We start from the raw sequence: 19256 nt of genomic DNA on the forward strand, positions 1-19256 counted from the left end.
TATGCAGAAAAGAAAAATAGCAAGTGTTAGGTGAGTGAAGCTAGAAGGATATAGGTCTATTCAAAAACAAAATGATACGAATAGTAAATTAATCGAATAATTTAACTATTGGACGAATTATTAGAATAATTCATTTTATTCGAATTAATTGGCTATGTTTTAATAAAAATTAATCATTTCTATTGATACGTATCAGAGTAATCGGTGATGTAATGTATATGCTGTATTCCACATCAAATCAACTGAAGATACAACAGAACCCTCTTTGATTTTTAAAATTTGTATGAAAACTAACTAGTAAAAATTTAAAATTATAATTCCCAACACTTCATGAGATATGGCCATCTTTAAAAAAGCAAAAATTCCAAAATACACTATATTTAATTTTTGATATCTAAAAAATAATTTTAGTTCTTTAATATGATATAAAATTTATTTTATTGAAAATAAGACTATTACCCAAAACCGAAAATAGCTATAAAAAGAAAACTGCTCTTTTTCCCTTTTAAATTTTTTTATAGATAGATGCAAAATCCTAGACTGGGACAAAAATTGGTCCAAGAGATTTCGTTCTTAAATATTGGTCGTATACCAAAAACTCTAGAAAAAATATAAAATTTATTTTAAATATTTATTATATCATTTACATTTAAAATATATCGTATTTTTTTTAAATTTTCAAAATAAAAAGAAAACTAAAAATTTAGAAATGTAAAAAAAAATAGATTGGTGAACTTTGGAGATCTCTTGGTTGTAAAAAATAGAATCAAGTCGGCCTTAAATTTTGAAATGAAATAAAATATTTTAAAATTTTTGCAAGAACCAAGTAGCCAATATTTTTTATTTATTTGTAGAATGATCATAAACTTGATTTTGTTCAGTTTAATGCAAAACTCTATTAGAAAAAAAAAATCATTTTTATGTCTAAATAAATTCGGGCCAGAGACAAATAACTTTTATTTCGGGTGGGCTTTTAGGACAAATAAAAAAAATTGTGTAAGCACATATTTTTTTATAAAAATTTAGGGCTGGGCTTGAAAAATTAGGCCCGATGCAGATCACTAGTGGACATTGTGTTGTATTTAACATATAAATTAGCTATTTTATTTTAGAAAAAAAATAAGTAATACAAAATATTCCCCTATTTTCATTAGATATTCTTTTTAAGTACCAATTAGAGGGAAGGGTTCTTTTGAATCAAAAATTTAAAATTACATTAATATACTACCATTTTGTTTATATAATATTTTATATTTATTTCATGATAAAAAATATTAACAACTTGCTAAAATACCATTATAATTTTTTAAATTGCCATGCCCTTTTTTAACCCCCCCCCCCTCGACTATATCTCTGACTAACTGTAACTGTATATGCAAGAATAACGTTAAGTCTCTAAAAATATCTGTTAGTTTCTTTATTTTATTAATTAAAATCCCAAAATTATATTAACTATTGACACTGACAATTACTATAATCACTAAAACGTCAATCACGATAATATAGAATTTATTTGTAAATAGAATCGTCTTATTTCATTTTATAGCTTTTGCTGACAAGATATTCTATTATCATTATTGGAAAAAGTTAAATATCATCACAGTAAATTAGATTTGATTTTTAAAATAATTCTTATACAGTATAACAGAGACCTGTAGAGGATAAAATATAATTCCTGGCTCAGATTTAAAAAAAATTTTAAACCCGATCTTTATTTAGAATCATTTTATGTCATGGGTCGGAATTTTAAAAATTTCGTTATTTAGAATTATTTTGGCTGTGTTAAATTGTTAGAAAGTCAAATGGAAAATATGAGCAATAAGTGAATATTAAGCGCTGCTCCATTATATGATTTTAGAACATTTTCCAATTGATATAATTTAAATTAATATTTTTAAAATTGGCCCATCCTGAATTTTCAAAATCATACAATATTTTGATCCGGGCTATCAGGGTTCTAATATATAATTTATACCCCCGTCGTCAAATAGCCACCAAACATCGATGCTCCCTTTGTGTTGTTTATACTGGAACTTGTTAATCGATGCCATGATATTTCTGCTATATTTTTTGCTCATTTTTTTCATCGCCCCAAGTCCGTTTTGTTTTCTTGTATTCCTGCGATCTGTCAGGGCACGTTTGGCTCGGTCAAAATTGGATATAAACAGATTACTTGTTTTGGTAGTATCATTGGTTACGATATCGGGGTTAATAGCTCCACCATCTTCCATATTTTGAATATCTAAGTCGTCTTTAGCTAAATTTAAACATCAATTAGAATTTTTATATATCCTAAAATGATCTCAATTATATAATTAAATGACTAAGATTTATATTTGGAAATAACAAAGACAAGCATGAAAATGTCAATATAAAAACAATTAGTCAACTGGAATTCAGAAAACATAATTCTCCTTTCTTCCAAATATAAACTTTAACCATCTTTTTCGTCAAAAACTGAACTTCAATAATAAATAAAATTACATATTCTTCTATCGGAGACTTTTTGTTTGGGCCGCCAATTTTTGCCCCATTTCTCGAAAAGTTTTCTAGCGCCAGATATCTGTTTAAATTCTTTGCCCATCACTGAAAGAGTTTGTCTTTTATTCATTGGTGTGTTAAAACGGTTACCGGGTTGGCCGTTATTGCGGTTGGAAGAAGCAGAAAGGGGAATGGTGAAAAAAGAAAAATCCAATCCCTCCGGCATTTTGAATATGCCTACACCAAACCTCAGATCGAAGGCATCGCTAATATTAGGAGAAAAAAAATATAACATAAGAATTATTGAAGTTAAAAATGGTTAAAAAATTAATAGAATTTTATATATTCCCAAAAAAGAACAAATAACCTATAACAATGAAATTTATTGATTAATAATATTTTTTTAGGAAGATTAAGTAGAAAAATCATTGGCGTTTAACTTTTGTAGTTTTTTTTTTTATAAAATGAGGCCAAAATTATTCCATATTCAAAGTAGTTCCAAAATTTAGAAATATAATGGTAAACTAAGAACCTTGTCTCTTATTTTAAGAAATTCAGCAGAAGCCTTTGGGGTAGTTTTTATATTAAAAACTTGGATGTTTAAATAATAAAGCAACACATACTATATTGCGATTTCTTAGCACAAAATAAAGCGTTTACCAATATGGACGATAACATCGAAAGTTTAAAAATATACACTCCCTCCCCGAATGTTTCAATTTATAAGCACTATTAGTCATTACATCACTTTTTGTATACAATATTTAATGGTTAGGTGGGATGGTTATGGAACTCAACTTTCTCATACTTTTAGATACCAATATATTTCTAAATAAAATATTAAAATGCAAAATGTACTGGATGATAAAGAAATAATTATTAACGTCGGCGAGGTCTTCATCCCTCCAATTTGACATATAACCCATCATTAATATGTTTGGTTTTAATCTTCCCAATCCAGCGACCTTATAAAACAATTAAAAAAACTTTTACTTAAGAAATAAAAGTAAATTATTTTTTTTCAATAAATTTCTGACTGATTAGATCAAACAAAATATTATTACTCTTCAACAAACTGGTAATAAATTACACAATTAACAGCTATTGAATTATAAATCAGAGAAAAGTATAAATAAATATTATAATTACTTCGAGTAGCCCAAAAGCGCCTTGCCTCAAATTAGGTGCTCTAATGTTATCGTATAAAGCTTTAACCTTCCGTTTATCGAGAAATTCATAAATCTCTTTTAATTTAGGTGGGTTCGTGTAGTCGGGAGTGTTTTCCTTATTTTGAAATAATAATTTATACAGATAGATCTTCATATAACGAATTAAACAAAGTTCAAGAAAATGATTAGATATAATTCTAAAAGGAAAAAATATTAAAATTCAATCTAATATCATTTTCTCTTTCTTTCCAGATAAGGAAGAAGAAAGAAAGCGTTTAAAAATAAAATATTAGGCTCCATCATATTGTCATATTGAATATTTTAATGATAATAAAACCGATATTATTAAAGAAAGCATCAACTCATTTACTATTTCTTCTTAATTTTATTGGAGAAAATTAGCTTTACTATGAAGAATAACATACAAGAAAAAAAAATTTATGTGGAAATGAAGAACCGGGAAAAATTCTTATATTTTTTTCACTTCAAATTTTCAAATAAACTTCTTTTTTTTATATGATTATATTTCGTTTTAAAAAGTGGCAAGGGTATTGGCCGATGTATCAGTGCATTTCTGATAATAATTAATAAACAGAAAAACCGAAATCTTACCAAATATCATATCTTATACATTTGAAAGGTGCAATTTAAAAAAAGGAAAATCTATATAATGTTATTTTTTTTAAAATATAAATTTTAAATTACTATCATGACGTATCCGCATATGAGCAGGCTTAGATTTTTAGTGAAGTAATTGACAAAATCCAGCAATGTGGGACGGCTTCTGGGATCACCCGTAAGCACCAAAATTTGAGGTCTTTGATTTTTTTTATAATACATTTACTTTAAAGTAAATGAAATTATGGATTCATATTTTTTTATAGATACATGCGTGGCTTTAGTTATCTTAAAATACTTTACAATTTAAATAATGTTCGATTATTTGGTACAATCATTAATCCCATTATTGTTAACCATCTTTCCAGCAACATATATACAATAAAACCTGTCTAATTGAGTACCTTTGGGACAAAGATATTTGCCCAACTTAGACAGTTGTTAGATTTATCAAGGCATTTTCTAATGTAAGTTAGTGTTGTTACACGGCTCGTTTTGAGCCGATTTATAAAAACGGCTAACTTAATATTTTATTCAGAAAAATATTACGCAAGCCTGAAGATTTTGTTAAAATATGGTTCTAGACATGTATTATCGAAATCTTGGGGCTTAAGCAATATTCTTCTGGCTAAAATATTGAGTTAGCCGTCTTTAAAAATCGGTTCAAAACGAGCCGTTTAACAATACTAATATAAGTAGTTAATAATTTGATTGGGACTCAAAATTTTAGTCAAATTTGTAGGTACCCAAATTATCAAGAGTTCAAACTAGATAAATTTGACTATAAACACCTTTTTTTAATGGAAAAAATAGAATGCTAAGAAGTAGGAAAATTTTAAATAGATAAAAAAATAGAAAACGACCGGAATCTATCATTAGAGAAATTATTTTAAAATAACTATTTAAATCGACTTTTAAGCATCAAATGAACCCCTACACTAAGTTTATATTTGGCCGAAGGGTGCGGACTAGGGTCTGTCCTTGATAGCCTCTAATACATAAAATATTAATCAGATCATGCTCTGATAAAGATATTCTGTGGTTATATGGATTTTCTCCATCGATTTCTTTGATTTTTATTTATATTTAACATGCCTTTTTTAAAACTTAGAAATCACCTTATACATAAATTTTAAACAATAGATATTTTTTATATATTTATATAATAATTATGGGGGGAAAAATGAAAAAGAGACTTTAGTAGGATTCTATTATTCCTCAGGAATGATAAATATTACGTCCGTCAACATTACTTCGATGAAAATAAAAGGATACCTAAAATTTTTGACGTGTTCTTCCGTTTGATTGAGTTTCATGACCCAAGCAAGAGCGCTTTTATAAACGTGAGCTTGACTAGATGAACCCCAGTTGACATCTGTATAAAATTATTTAACAGGATTAATTTAATTTTTTTTAAAATAATATATTAAAAATATTCTGGATTGTTTTTATAATTTTTGTAATTGTTTGCTGGTTAAACCTATGTAATTGTTTGCTTTATGTTAAACCTAAATAATGTTTTTTAATAATGATTTTATCTAAACTGACGAAAGTGAAGTTGGAGGTCATTTAACATCAATTCATTTTTTTAATTATATATATTAAATTGCCACAGGGCAAGCATTAGTTAATTATAATATAAATGTATAAATTTTCAATAATTTCCGAGATAGTTTTTTCTAATTATTATATTCACGTTATTATTTAGCAAAATTATTTTATCCCGCCCGTTGATTAAATAAAAAATTTTATTGGCATCAAAAGTTCTGGGCCGGGTGGTCATGTGCTTACTTTTTAAATCATGAGAATTTGGATCTCATTAAATAGTTTACTATGCTCTTAAACTTCCATAATCAATTTAATATAGTTTGGTGTTAGCCTATTATTTTGTACAATAACTTAATACATAACCACTTTCTACCTCGAGTCAAATGTAAAAAAAAACATTTTTACATTTAAATATCCCTATTTTTTTTTGAACGATTAATTCAATTTCTAATCACATCGCAAAAATGATTAGTAAAGTAGAGGAGGTAAATTTGACCTGGTTTTTTGTAATGCACGTAACCGTAAAAGAAAAACACGAAAAAGAACGTTAACAGGGTAGCCCACCATTTAATGAGAAACATTGTAATTATGCACATCACGCCACCGATTAAACTGATCCAATGATTGTAATAGGAGTAGCCAGGTCTGAAGCCTTTGATTGATATAAAAAAAATAAATCGAATATTTTTGAATAAAAAAAACACAAAAATTAATTGACAATTATATTGATCAAATAATTATTAAAGAAATTTTTAAAAAAATTGAATTAAAATAAAACGAAATATAATTATCAACTTGGTTACCAATACTACCCGACATGTACACGTCGAAACATGAGTAATTTATGAGCGCGAAAGACATGAGGAAAAAATTGGATATAATTGGTGCCAGAATGTTCAAATTTGCTAGATTAAGTTGTTTTTGATAACAGGATAAAAAATGTTAATTTCAAATATTTTTGGCTTATTTTAAATTAATTTATATCTGAGATATGCATGTGTATATCCTTTAAAAAATTAAGTTTTTGAATGTTCAAAATTATTTAATAAATTTTTTTACGTTGTAAATCTTATCTAAATAAAAACTCAAAAAATAAAATGTCATATTAAAAAAAATTTATCCTATATTTATCCAGGAATAAACGAAAAACTTAGAATAAATTGATGTTAATGTAAAGTAATTTTTTTTAAATAAAATTTTTAATAATATACCCATAAGGATGAACAATATTGCTATGAAAAACATGAGGAAATAAGCCCTGAAAGGTTCGCCGTGTTTTTTGGTACCCACCGCGAAAAAACTGAGTATAGGAAATAACCTGTCTCGGCTAAGGGCCTTTTTTAAAAGAATAATTTATTTAACCATATTTGATAATAGTCTCAGATAATCTAATTCTAACAGGCTCTTATTTGTTCTATGGTATATGATTCGAAATTGACAGTATTATAAAAAATATTCTTATCACAATACCAAAATTGTTAGTCTTTTTTTTTAATTTAAAAAATTATAAATGGTAATAGGTATCATTACAACAATATTCCTCATCATGCAATTTCCAGTATTTTAATAAGATTTGTCAAATATAATTTCTTTTTGGTACTATAATTACTTCAGTAAGTATTTTTTTTAAAAAACCAGTACAAATAATAAAATTTTTATCAATTCTTCAGTATTTTAATAAAATTTGTCAATAAATATTTTTCTTTTAGATATTATAATTAATTTTTATCTATAAACATTTTTGTCTCCCATTATTTTAATTGTATTACCAGTAAAATAAATAAATTAATTTAAACTAGCCCACGTTTTTAATAAAATATTTAAACACGTCGGTGAATATTTTATTAAACTAAAAGTATATACCCATTTTTTAAAAAATAAATAAACTAAACCTAATATATAATATCTACCTAACTTTAATACTTTTCAGTAAAAGTAATCGCCCCCCTAAGCTTGGGAGGAGGGGGAAATTTTTTATCTTGTTAGGTCATATTTTATTTTATTGATCAAATTATGTGAACAAATTTGGTATTTAATTCTGATATTCTATTATTTATACCGATAAAAATGAAAAATATCAAAAAATACGGAGATTTTTGTTATTCGCAAATAAATTACGCAATCACTTAAAGTTTTTCAGAAGAATTAAGAATTAAAAACCGTAAAAGCGGGTAAGCTTATAACTGAAAAAGCAGGAACTTTTTATATACAAGTATTATTCTATTAAGTATAAAAACGGTATTATTATTAATTTTGTCATAATTTTTTATTTATATTCGTTATAAGTATCAATTCAGCGATTATTGTTATTCCAATAATTGTACTTATTAATCAGATCAACCCAACACTCGTACATATTATATAAATTGTAAAAAAAGGGTTAAAATAAACTTGATACCTGAAAAACTTTAGCAGAACCTTCTAGAGAAGCTATAGCAGATGAGAGACAAGCAGCGAAAATTCCTAAAGTTATTATAGGGCCAAAGGCTGATTGTAATTCAGCTGTCTATGTACATTTTAAAAAAAAAATCATTGTTATGTTCATTATTTTGTAAATTTAAAAAAAAAATGAAATCTTCTATTAGAATATCTCATTCAAGAACGAGTATATTTTGGTCAAATTATCTATAATTACAAGAGGAGCTAATTAAAGGAATTAAAATATAATTATCTCTTATAAAAATTAGTATTTAAATACTTTTTAAAAAAAATAAGGTTGCAAATAACATAAACATTAAAGGAGACCAGGTCTTAGGCCATGTAGCGCTAAAAATATCATATTATATTATTGGTTTGATTGATGACGTGTATGGGATAGAAGTTAGGAGATTGTATACTTATTTTTACCAAAAATGGTTTGATTAGCCCAAATATTAATTTATTAAACACTTATAAACCAAACCTGATAATCATTTCTAAGTCCAAATTTGCAGTCCCTACCAGGTAAACATTCCCTCAAAGCGCTTGTGGGCTTTATAAGCTCTGATACGCTCAACATGGAATTGTTGGGATTGGAATTGAGATATAAATCAGATAATATTCCTGAAGCATCCCTGATAACGGAAGCCCCAAATGTCCAAACCATTAGTAAATAAGAAAAGCTAGTTATAAAAATGGCCCAAAAAGTACCTTTAGGTATGGCTGTTTGGGCATTCTATATTTATTATAATTTAAAAAATTAAAAATTTGGCAAGAAGTTTTAATTTAATAATAAATTTGCAAAGTATATCTAGTAGATAGAAGTAATAATTTGTGGTGGTATTGGGTTAAAATTAGTAATCTGCATCGGGCCTAATTTTTAAAGTCCGGCCCGAAATTAATTTTTTTTAAAAAAGGCCGACCAGGCCCGAATCCGTTTTTTAAAAAAAATTTACCGGCCCGGCCCGATTTTATAGAAATTAATTTTTATAATTACTCAAAATAAAAGACTTATGTTATATGGCGTCTAGTTCTATAAATAAAATCAAATATTTTTATTTTATATAAAAAAATAAAATTGATAAATTTAAATATATTTTAAAAAATTTCTAAGACCCGGCCCAATTTTTTTTTAAAAATATTAGGCTCAACCCGGCTCTAATTTTTTAAAAAAAAACAGGCCCGAGCCCGGCCCGAAGCCCATTTGTTGCAGTTCTCTAGTTAAGATTCCTGTTATAATAATTGATAACGCTATACCAAGTCAAAAGTTAAAACTATGGCCTTATTTAGAAGAAAATAATGTTTGATTTCCCCAATTTGCCCTAAAAATTAATTCAAAATTTAACGTAGCATTGTTATCAAAATTTTAAGTATTGATAAATAGAAGCGCTTCTACGAAATGATCTTAAATAGCACATTTTCAATTCCTTATTTTTAAACAAATAAGTAATCATTTGAGGCTATACTTTTAAATCACCGGATATGTTACAACCAGCTAGAAAGCCCGTGAAAGAAGGAAAAAATATGGCGAATACCGAGAAGAATGTTTCCCCTTTAAAAGATGGCCCAAAGTTCTCTTTAAATATCGCGCCTGAACAATGATAGAAAAATTTAATATAATATACATTTTTATAAGTAAACAATATAAAGTCTATAAAGGTGATAGGATGGTAGACCTTATCTATAAAATCACCATCCTTATATTTCGGTTCTTATAAGTTAAACGTATAGGAAGAACAGTTTGCCTGCCAATCAAGTAGCATATTTGGGTAAGATTCCAAAATTAACTTCAATAATTTATAAAAATTATCAAGCAATGAGGTCGAAGTCGCCGGGGAAAAACAAAAACGTGTTCAATATGCCAAAATTAATGCAAGCAAATCTTTTTGCTTTTGAAGGCGCCGAAATAAAAAAAGAATGAATTTTATAGCATAGAGTAATTTAAATGGCTTCGGTGCGATTTAATAACTGTCGAGTTTTTGAAATTCTTTAGAAACAAATATTGAGCTATTATTTTAAAATATATCTTGGCTAGAATATTGGAGTGCTCTAGATCGTTTGAACCGAAATATCGAATTTTAAGTTTTTCAAATTATTATTCTTGCTAAACTTATTGGCATAGAAAATTTGGGGACTGAATTAAAATTAATTATTTTTATTATTTATTTTTTCAATTGAATCCATGTTTTTTGACAGCCTCAAAATGCAATTGAAGCAAAGATAAATTAATTGAAGACCAAATAATCAATATAATCCCAAAAAAAATTTATTTTTTTAAAAAAACTTTCTTAATTATTTATTATTTCAAATTATTTATTAAAGATCCCTATTTTTAACATTAATAAAAGGATATTGACAACTTTATATTCGTATATGCATAAATTATTTTTATTAGATTTGGTATACGGTTATACTTCACTAGCTGATACTTTCAATTTTAAAAGATACCAGGGGCCGATACCCCAAAATAATAATTCGCTTTCATAAATTAAAAAATCATTTTAGTATAAAATTACTATGAATTGATATTTTAAAACAAATTTCTAAATTAAGGAAAGAATGGAAAAGATACGGTTTGTATCGGTATGGGCTAAAAAGATGATATAGTTAAATAATTAAATAAAGCAGACTAATATAAAAAAAATATTACATTTCATTTGTTTGCCTTTGCCCTAACAAATATTTGGCTTATGGCGTTAGACAATAAGCTTAATTATTCAATAATTAAATAAATTATACTAAATAGGCAAAGTAAAAATCGAGATAACTATATCAAAGCTCAATATTTTTATCCAAATTTTGGTTTACACATAAATTAACAATCTTAACATCTAGGAATTTATAAAGCTAACTCCCATTTTTCAAAAATATCAATTGGAGCACTCCAATAAGCGACGATATATAAACTCTTTCCATATTCTATATATTTTTAATCCAAACCCTTGCATTATCATCAGTTAGAAACGTCACCACATATATTTAAAATTTATTAAATTCTACCCTTATATCCCATTACACCCCTCGATTTTTTGTAAGGCGTAGGAGGGATGACTGTGCCGACGAAGTAATTCACGAAAGATAGTAGCAACAAAACTAAAAATACGAGTTGGGTCTAAAACGATATCATGATAAAAGATAAGAATTATAAGAATGCCAATCAAATTTCAAAAGTATATTATGTTTATGTTTAATAGGATTTGTAGCAATTTCATGAGATAAAAGAGCCTTCTAAGATTTAATCAAATAAGGTTTATAACATAGATATTTTACTATTTTTTTCCAAGTTCGATGTCATAAATTTATTTAAGGATTCTAGAGAAATCAACCCATATTATTTACAAGTATCTAACTAAGTAAATAAGATTTCATTTAATATAACTTTTTGGATTTATAAACTATTACGATAAAAATTATTACAATAATTCAAAAGAAAAAAAATCAAAGGATATTTAGTAAAGATCAATGTTTCGGTCCTATCGGTCTTAGCCCGAGACCGATTCTTTTTTGAGGCCACAGTGATCCGGACCGGTCTTTTATAAATATTTAAATTTGCTTTATTATTCAATTAATACTTTTTTTTAACCTAATTTTTTTGTATATTTTAGGTTATTTTTCTAGAGGAATTATTTTCGTTTGTGAATTTTTAGTTCATTTCTATTTTTGAAATATGAAAACCATAATTTTTTCAAAGAAACATCTAATAGTCCTAATAAACAAGATTTAAAGGTAAAAACAAAAATATTTTTAAAATACAAAAAAAATAAAGACCGGAGACCGGTCTTTTTATTTAGGACCACGACTGGATCGATCTTTTTGAAACCATGGTCCGATTCGGTATGAGTGCATCGGTTCGGACCAAAGACCGAACCGTGACCATCACTATTTTTTAACAAGCATGCTGAACCTGACAAAAAAAATTATTATAAATTATTTTAAAAAAATAAAAATTCATAGTTATAAGGCAACCCTCCATAAGATGAGCAATTCGTTGACGATTATTTCTATTTGATTAAATTAAAGGAGGTAGTCAATTTATTCTGTATAGAACACTTTTTTTTAGGTTTTTACCACATTTCAGAACTTACAACATAGATAATAAATGAATATAAATGTTATTACTTTCGTTTCCCATTCTAAACCAGCCATAACTACTCCTAACAATAAAACGGTTACAGAACAACCGATAATTCTTATCCAATTAGAAGTGCTAATACCGTATGTTGTCCCACCATAATGCTTTTGATAATGAAAACAAAATTTTGCTTAAAAAATAATAGGAAAAAAAATTATTCACGAAAGAGAAAATAAATTCAATTTTCATACTCTAACCCTATTAATCTCATATTAGAGAATATAGAGTAACCCTAAATCATATCAGATCCCGACTATTTTATTCTTTTATTACATTAAACGTTTAAGTTACATGTATTTTAAAATAAAAATATACTAAATTATATGTGCGAAACTTGCATCATGTCGACTATAGTTTCGGCCAACCCGACTACGTTCATCGAAACACTAACTGCATTAGCTAGAGAAAATATTATGCCGATGGCGCCACCAAACTCAGGGCCTAAACTACGAGATAACATGTAATAAGCACCACCTTAATTTCATTTTATTATACATTACATTATAATATATATGTAAATTTAGTTGATGAATGTTTGATTGAAGGAATTAGTATGAGAAGTAATGGAAGAAAATGAAAAGTCTCTCATAAAAAATAATTATGTATAAATAACAAATTTACAACTTACCTCCTTTGATCTCTCCGTTCGTACAGATAGCGGCCATAGACATCGCAGTTATTATAATTACGATCATCGAAATGATTATAATAAGAGTTGATAATCCTATAAATATATTTATATAGTTGTTTTTATATAATTTTATAATCGGCGTCACTTAGATTTTATTAGAACGCCTAAAATATTATCCACTTAAACAAAAAACGACAAAAGTTTTTTGAGCTGATCTAGTAAATAATTAAATAAAATTGACTTTTTAGCACTCCTAAACGATATAACTAGCAATTCCTTCGATTTAAAAGCTCATGTGATAAGAACTGACTCAACCTGATTTGGCAAATTCTCGATCTTGAGGTTACGGGCTAACGAAATAGAGGCAGACATCCTCAAGAACATGTTGGATAAAAAAATTGTCGTTGATATGGCTCAAAGCCGAGCCATAAGGAAGGTAAAAACCCCAACTAATTTTTGAATTAACATAATGAAGAAAAAGGAAAAGATATTAAAGGTATGGATTAAAAAAACTTTAAATTTACTAAAACAAATAAAAAGAATACATTTAACATTGATATGAATATATTTCGGGATCAAATAACTTGTTAGACTTGGAATTGAATGGGGAAAATAAAAAATATAATAAAAATGAGAAATTGAATTTTCTACCAAATAAATTCGGGTCGGGTGGGACAAAAATTTATTTTCACCTCATGTTTGGCTTGGTGGGACAAATATTAAAAAATAGGTTCAGAGTTGGCTGGGCAAATCATTTATAAAACATTGGGGCCAGGACAGGTACAAATCAGATTCTATGCGGACCTCAAATATATAAAGCAAACAATCTGTCCTCAATAATAAAATGCAAAAAAATTTAATGATGAATTTATTAATTTTTAAGAATCGCGAATATAAATTGAGGATATTTTGAGAAAGAACGTTGAATGATACAACTAATTAATATTTGTTTACAAGAAAATTTAGATATTATACAGCTATAAAATGTCTTTTTTTTTGGTTTTACAAAAATAAAATTGTATAAATTTTGTTTGGCACAGTCATATAATGGCTTTAGAAAAATGGCTAAAATAAGATCAACAAATATTTTCATAGCGATCTTTATTAGTTTTACGGCCCAGCCTGGGTTTGTAATTCATATTTATTTTCTGACCTGGCCTGAATTTCTAGAGTAATACTATATTATTGCCTAGTCATGGTTTTAGTGAAGGTATGTGATCATAGGCGTAAACACGATTTTGCAAAGGGGAGAGCACTATTATGTGGGGTTTTTAACCATAAATTCTATTGAATAATTTTAGGCACACTTGGTAACATTTTTTTTTTAATCTTTAAATAGTTTAACTGATATATTGCATCATTTTTTAAAAAGGGAGAGGGGGTAAAGGAAGTGTAGGGAAAATATTTTTATTAAAAAGACATTGATATTAACGAAAACGGGTGATTTGGAACATTCCCCTTTCGGTTATACACTTATGTCTCTAATCAGAGTTTATAACTAGAACTAAAAATGGTCAGTTCCGTTTCTGACTTTTGTCAATCGGTTTCGGTCCCGATTCCTGAAAATCTTAAAATGGTTCTAGGTCTTGCAAATCAAAGTTCCAAGTTCTAGTTTAGGCCATTAGATTTGTACCAATCCAAGGGTTCTAAATTCTGTCTCTTATAAAATGATTTATCAAATATCAATTTCTTTTTTCATAATTCCTTATGGGGATAGAAAAATAGACAATTTAAAAAAAAATTGAAACAAATACAAGCTATGTAATATTTGGTTAAGGTTGATATTATATATCTAAATAGCTCATGCCAATGTCTACGCCTATTTTTTAGTCTACTATTAATTTTCGACAAAAAGAGCTAATATACAAGTTTTAGTGAATATTTTATATCGTAAAAACAAAACTCCAAAGCCATCAGCAAATTTTCATGGTGCTCTTTAGAAATGTCAGAATTAAAAATTTTGCCCTATAAATATTGAAAATGTTTTCTTATTTTCGTTTTAAATTAAATATATTATATTTAATTATTCAAAAAAATATATAATTTATAATTCGTTATCGACAAATTAAACAACTCCTACTAATATGGTCAACAATATTAATATATAAAATAGTATGAAACCACAAATTTGCAAAGCCCTTAATCTAGAAGTGAAATGGGGATGAGGAAGATAAAAAAAAGAGATATACCTTAGACGCGAACTGGGGTTATTCTGGAAAATAACATATATAAAAATGTTAGAAGAACAATTAAATTTAAAAATTTTGTCAAGGTCCAAGCCTCGTTCGAACACCCCCAGTAGGAAATATAATTTGTTTACTAATAACAAATTAATTTATATTTGATTATAATAACTTGCATAAATACTACCTAATTCCAGTGTTCTTAAAATGCGGCGCTCATCAAAAACGCAGATCAGGAGCGGGAGCTAGCTTTGCTTGAGATCTAAAGCAGAAGAGCTGCGCTTATCAGCTCCTTCAATTTTATTGCATAAGATGTTTTAAACATAATTTTAATTAATATTCAGAAATGAATAAATTTAAGGTTATAGAGCTTTTGTCAAAAACTTTGAAGATCCTTGAAGGTTAGTTTTATATGGATATGGGTCTTTTTAACTCCAACTATTTCTGACTCACTTCAAGATTAAATGATATTGCAGGTTTAGAGTTTTGCTAATCTTTTGTAGAGTCTTTTATACATGGCATTGATAAAAGGTTTATAATTTTATAAAAATAAATAATATACTTTTTAAAAAACATTTTTGCAGATTTTCAACTATTTATAAACTATTATCCATATTACACTTAAAATGAATTGGGAATGGGTAAACAGGTCTCAAAATGGTAAATTAATAAATAATTTCATAAGAAAACAAATCCTCAAACAAAAATACATACAATACAATTACATCAAAAATACCATCAAATGATTTTTAAGAATTGATTATGAAATAAAGATAATACTAAATAAAGAAATTTTAACAAACAATACCAAATAAATATATTTGATAATGTGCCGATATTAAATATCTGATCGGACCGATACCTGTAAAAACCTGATCCGATCCTTTTACTAAAAATGCAATTCTTAAAACTTTTGAATAATGAAACTTTGAATTATTATTACATCATATTTATTATTTAAAATAATAAATTTTTCCGAGTTGAGTTTCAATTTTACTTTAATGATATTTTCTAAATAATTTTTTTTAAACAATGAAAATGCGCAAGGTCTATATAAGTCGAAAGGCTTGGTAATACGAAAGGCTAAAAAATAATATTGAAAATAAAAATAACAAAGAATGATTAGAGATATTTGATTGATTTATTGCTTTTTTTAGAGAAAAAATATTATAATATTTAAAAATTAATTTTATTATATTAAATTAAAAATTAATACTTTTAATTAAATTAATATTTGGTTATGATTTTATATATTAAGTAAGTATAAATATATTGTAATTACTTGATAAAAGAAGTAAATGAGAAATATAAATTTTTTAAGGTATTTTTAATTTGAGAAAGCGTTTAAGAGGGGAAAGGCTAACATCTTAAACGTAATTTCAAATATAATTATATCATTGAACTCAGAATTTAATTTCCTATCCAAAACCGCTTAGATGTATTTTTTTACGTTTCCGGTTCAAAAATATTCAAAATTACGTTTAAGATGTTAGCCTTTCCCCTCTAAAATGCTTTCGCGACAAAAAAATATTTTTTGAACCGGAAACGTAAAAAAATACATCTAAGCGGTTTTGGATAGGAAATTAAATTCTGAGTTCAATGATATAATTATATTTAAAATTACGTATAAGATCTTAGCCTTTCCCCTCTAAAATGCTTTCGCGCAAAAAAATTATTTTTTGAACCGGAAACGTAAAAAAATACATCTAAGCGGTTTTGGATAGGAAATTAAATTCTGAGTTCAATGATATAATAATATTCAAAATTACGTTTAAGATGTTAGCCTTTCCCCTATAAAATGTCGCGACAAAAAAAATATTTTTTGAACCGGAAACGTAAAAAAATACATCTAAGCGGTTTTGGATAGGAAATTATATAATTATATTTAAAATTACGTTTAAGATTTAAGCCTTTCCCCTCTTGAACGCTTTCTCAAATTAAAAATAACTTAAAAAAATTTATATTTCTCATTTACTTCTTTTATCAAGTAATTACAATATATTTATACTTACTTAATATATAAAATCATAACCAAATATTAATTTAATTAAAAATATTAATTTAAATATTAATATAATAAAATTAATTTTTAAAAACCGCAAATTATTTCAAAAATTATTAAAAAAACTGAAAAGATCTTAAAATTTCCATATTTTTAATATATTACTATAATGTAATGTTATTATAATATTTCTTCTCTAAAAAAAGCAATAAATCAATCAAATATCTCATTAATTATTTTCTTTGTTATTTTTATTTCCAATATTATTTTTTAGCCTTTCGTATTACCAAGCCTTTCGACTTATAGACCTACCTATGCAAATGTTATTTATTTTTTAAAATAGATTTTAAAAGTTTTTTTTTAAAAATAGAAAGGAACACCCAAAGTTTTATTTATTTTTAATATTTTTAAAAAATAACACCAATTTTATTATTTATACTTTAAATAAAAGAATTATTTTAAATAAATTGCAAAATGCGTTATTTGCTGAATTCTAATTTCACGGGGAGGAATAATGAAAAATTTATTTAATACAACAAATATACGAGATTCCATCAAACAGAATTCGAAGAGCTAATACAAAAAGAACGAGATATTAGAGAAAAAAAATCAAATTTTTTTAAAAAAAAGAGCCATGAAAGTCAGCCAACTATATCAGCCATTCTTAATAAAACTAATATTTGGAAAAATTCTGATCCATTGCCTGAAAATCTAGAGGCTCTTATATTTATTAAAATAAATCTAATATATTATAATTTTATATGTTAAATATTACAATTTTATAAACCAACATAAAATGGATATATTATTATATTTATTTTATCTATTAAAATATAATTTTTTTTATATTATAGTTGAAATAAAAAAATTTTAAATGCATAATTCTTTTGCATAAAAAATATTGATTACTTAATTACATTTGGTTAAGAGGGGTGGTGAAAAATCAATATAAATGTCAGATCGGTTTTGAACCAATATCGGATCGGTGAAAAATATGTGGATCAGCACAGCTCTATTGATAATTAATAACAATTTTAAAAAGTAATTTAGAAAAAAGAAATACCCCTCTTCCCTCTAGTGCTTCTGTTGAGCGCTTGTTTAATATAGCTAAATAGGTTTGTTTTTAAGCGAGAAGGAAAATTTGTTACTTTTTAAAAGCAAACAAATTATAATTTGATGCATCATTTTATTTGAATAAAATATATTAGCATGATTTTGTTTTTGTTTTGTGCACTTTATATGATAAAACTTAGAATTAAAAGCGGCTAAGAAGCCGCACTCCTTTTTAATTTAGAGCAGGAGTGTTAACAACTTTGATTTATTCATATTTCTATAAGCTGCTTATTTATAAATTTTATTATAAAAATGATGAACCTAGTATTATTATATTCGGAGTAAAGGATAAAAAAAAACCATGAACAATGTGCAATTTTTAAAAGAGTGCCCCATCCCCTCCATTTCCAAAACAATTTATTTTAGTTATGGCATTATATCATACAATATATCAAAAAATTATAACGGGGGAAAAAATGTATATTAATTTAAATTTTAAAATAGCTAAAAAAGAATAGATTTTTCATTATTTTTGTACCTTATTATATAATTATAATTAAAATTATTTATATTAAAGGTTAAATGTTTTTTCAAGTTAATTTTATTTGAAATTTAAAATGTAGTAGTTAAATGAATCATTATTAAATTTATTATTATGTATGTTAAATAACAAAATAAATTAATAATTTTTTAACGTAAAAATGTATTTTTTTATAAAAAAATTGATTTGAAATATAAGGGTAAATGATATATAACGTTGGTCGTCATATAATAATTTGACAAATAACCCACTTGTATTTTAATATAATATTAACGAAATCATGCGGTCCTCTCCTCTTCTTCTCCATTTTATGGTGATTTCCAGGTTTACCTAGGTAGGCCAGTTTTCCCTCTGATTTCTTTTCCATTTTTGACACTCCTGAGCATCAATATTGTAAGATTCATGCTTCTCATATCCGTTGCTATCTAATTTGTCCATGTCATCTAGGGCCTTCCTCTAAGTCTTGATCCTCCTACTTCT

General features: G+C 26.3%; 1 protein-coding gene across 1 annotated transcript in view; it reads right to left on the reverse strand.

The window, feature by feature from the left end:
- The window catches only part of LOC135923607 (solute carrier family 12 member 1-like), a 47480-nt gene that overhangs the window by 8729 nt on the left and 19495 nt on the right, over window positions 1-19256 (reverse strand). The window contains exons 4-19 of the mRNA XM_065458452.1: window positions 12995-13090; window positions 12701-12840; window positions 12354-12470; window positions 11235-11346; window positions 9701-9825; window positions 8719-8970; window positions 8215-8322; window positions 7028-7151; window positions 6620-6721; window positions 6313-6468; window positions 5544-5643; window positions 4356-4467; window positions 3631-3765; window positions 3340-3446; window positions 2485-2747; window positions 1976-2257 (exon numbers count right to left, since the gene is read on the reverse strand). Of these exons, the coding sequence (XP_065314524.1) occupies window positions 1976-2257; window positions 2485-2747; window positions 3340-3446; window positions 3631-3765; window positions 4356-4467; window positions 5544-5643; window positions 6313-6468; window positions 6620-6721; window positions 7028-7151; window positions 8215-8322; window positions 8719-8970; window positions 9701-9825; window positions 11235-11346; window positions 12354-12470; window positions 12701-12840; window positions 12995-13090 (2331 nt within the window). The remainder of the gene's footprint in view (window positions 1-1975; window positions 2258-2484; window positions 2748-3339; window positions 3447-3630; window positions 3766-4355; window positions 4468-5543; window positions 5644-6312; window positions 6469-6619; window positions 6722-7027; window positions 7152-8214; window positions 8323-8718; window positions 8971-9700; window positions 9826-11234; window positions 11347-12353; window positions 12471-12700; window positions 12841-12994; window positions 13091-19256) is intronic.

Source organism: Gordionus sp. m RMFG-2023, chromosome 2, assembly GCF_954871325.1.
Source record: "Gordionus sp. m RMFG-2023 chromosome 2, tfGorSpeb1-WG-v2, whole genome shotgun sequence".
NCBI lineage: Eukaryota > Metazoa > Nematomorpha > Gordioida > Chordodea > Parachordodidae > Gordionus > Gordionus sp. m RMFG-2023.